General features: G+C 52.3%; 1 protein-coding gene across 1 annotated transcript; it reads right to left on the bottom strand.

Moving 5' to 3' along the window:
• Window positions 1-753: 753 nt before the first annotated feature.
• LOC119298122 (zinc finger A20 and AN1 domain-containing stress-associated protein 7-like) lies at window positions 754-1,319 on the bottom strand. Its single transcript, XM_037575634.1, has one exon. It carries the CDS (start codon window positions 1,317-1,319, stop codon window positions 861-863), a length of 459 nt encoding a protein of 152 aa, XP_037431531.1. The 3' UTR covers window positions 754-860.
• Between the last annotated feature and the right edge of the window lie 204 nt (window positions 1,320-1,523).

The raw sequence follows: 1,523 nt of genomic DNA, 5'->3' as shown, positions 1-1,523 counted from the left end.
ATCAAGGGACCTGTTACGTGGACGTGCAGCCGGGGGGCGCATGAGAGAGAGGCATGTGGGGCCCCTCTGGCTCCCCTCCAGGTGGGCCTAAGACCCCTAGGCTCTCCTAGGGGTGAATCTTGCTGACGTTTTTTTTGCGCTCCCAAAAACCTTTTTTGGAATGTGCAAAAACACTAGGAAACAAAAACTTGCATTGGCACTGGACTAATATGTTAGTCCCATAAATATTATATAAATATAATTGATGTGAATATGGCATGAATAGTTCAACAATTATATATACGTTGAAGACGTATCAACTATCTAAACTGATGAGGAGTTCATTCAATTCAAAGCGAAAGAGTTACAGATCCTTTTTTATATTTAAAGCAAACTCACTCCTATATCTCCAAATCGTTTAGTACAGTGCCACAATACCTAAAATGTTTAATACTTCCTTTGTTTACAAACGTAGGCAACCATGAGCTAAACAAATCCACGCATATTATTAACGGACACTGCAAGATACTACTCCCCCTGTCTCAAAATAAATGATTCAACTTGTACAAAGTTAGTACAAAATGAGTCTTGAGTCATTTATTTTGGGACAAAGAGAGTATATATCACCGCACCTCAACAACATGTGATCACCAGTTTCATTATTACTACAAAGGATGCATAATGTAGTTTACAAGAACTCAATCGATCAACGGATCGAACAACTTCACTTCCCAGACTATGTAATTTACACAAGAACTTCACTTCCCAGACTATGTAATCTTACAAGTTCATTTCCAAGACTGATTACAGGTTTGGGCTACAACGAACGGCACATGTTCGATGGTTTCGTCGTCTGGTCGATTCTGGCGGTCTTGTGGCCTTCAGATCCTTCCGGTCATCTTGTCCGCGACCACGAGCGGGTTGTGCTTGGCGATTCGCTCCTGGCCGGCGGTCTTGTAGTCGAATCCGCAGTCGTGCTTGTCCGAGTAGCGGTGCACGCTGCAGAAGGTGCCCTCGCAGCGGCACAGGAAGCCCAGCAGCCCCACCTTCTTGCGGCACGCCGCGCACCGGCTCGCCCTCACCGCCGGCAGCTTCGCGGACGCCACGGAGGGTTCGACCTTGACTGCAGCATCGGCTGACGCGACGGAGACGGCCATCTTGGCCTTCTTCTCCGGAGGCGCGGTCGAGGCGGCGAGAAGGTGATCCTTGTAGCACTTGGAGCACATGTTGCCGGTGGCGGCGGCGCCGAAGAAGCCGCAGCCGCCGGCGCACATGCCGGCCGTCTCCCCGTTGGGGCACTTCCGCTTCTGCGCCGTCGCCGCCGATGCGTGGTGCGCCATGGCTGCTGCTCCTCGAACAGGACGCGCTTTGGGCTCCGGCGCGGCTGCGATCGCGCCCTCTTCTCCGATCGTGATCCCTCGTGCGTGCGGTGCGATCGAGTTTGGGACGCGACGGGAGGCTCGCGTTTGGTGACCTGGCTCGCGGGGTTGCGGGCGCCTTTTAGCAGCAGCCTGGGAGAGAGCCGAGTTTGTGCAGGTCCCCGC

Source organism: Triticum dicoccoides, chromosome 5A, assembly GCF_002162155.2.
Source record: "Triticum dicoccoides isolate Atlit2015 ecotype Zavitan chromosome 5A, WEW_v2.0, whole genome shotgun sequence".
Lineage (NCBI taxonomy): Eukaryota > Viridiplantae > Streptophyta > Magnoliopsida > Poales > Poaceae > Triticum > Triticum dicoccoides.
The sequence above is the reverse complement of the archived record's forward strand: the minus strand, read 5'-3'. Positions and strand labels throughout refer to the sequence as shown.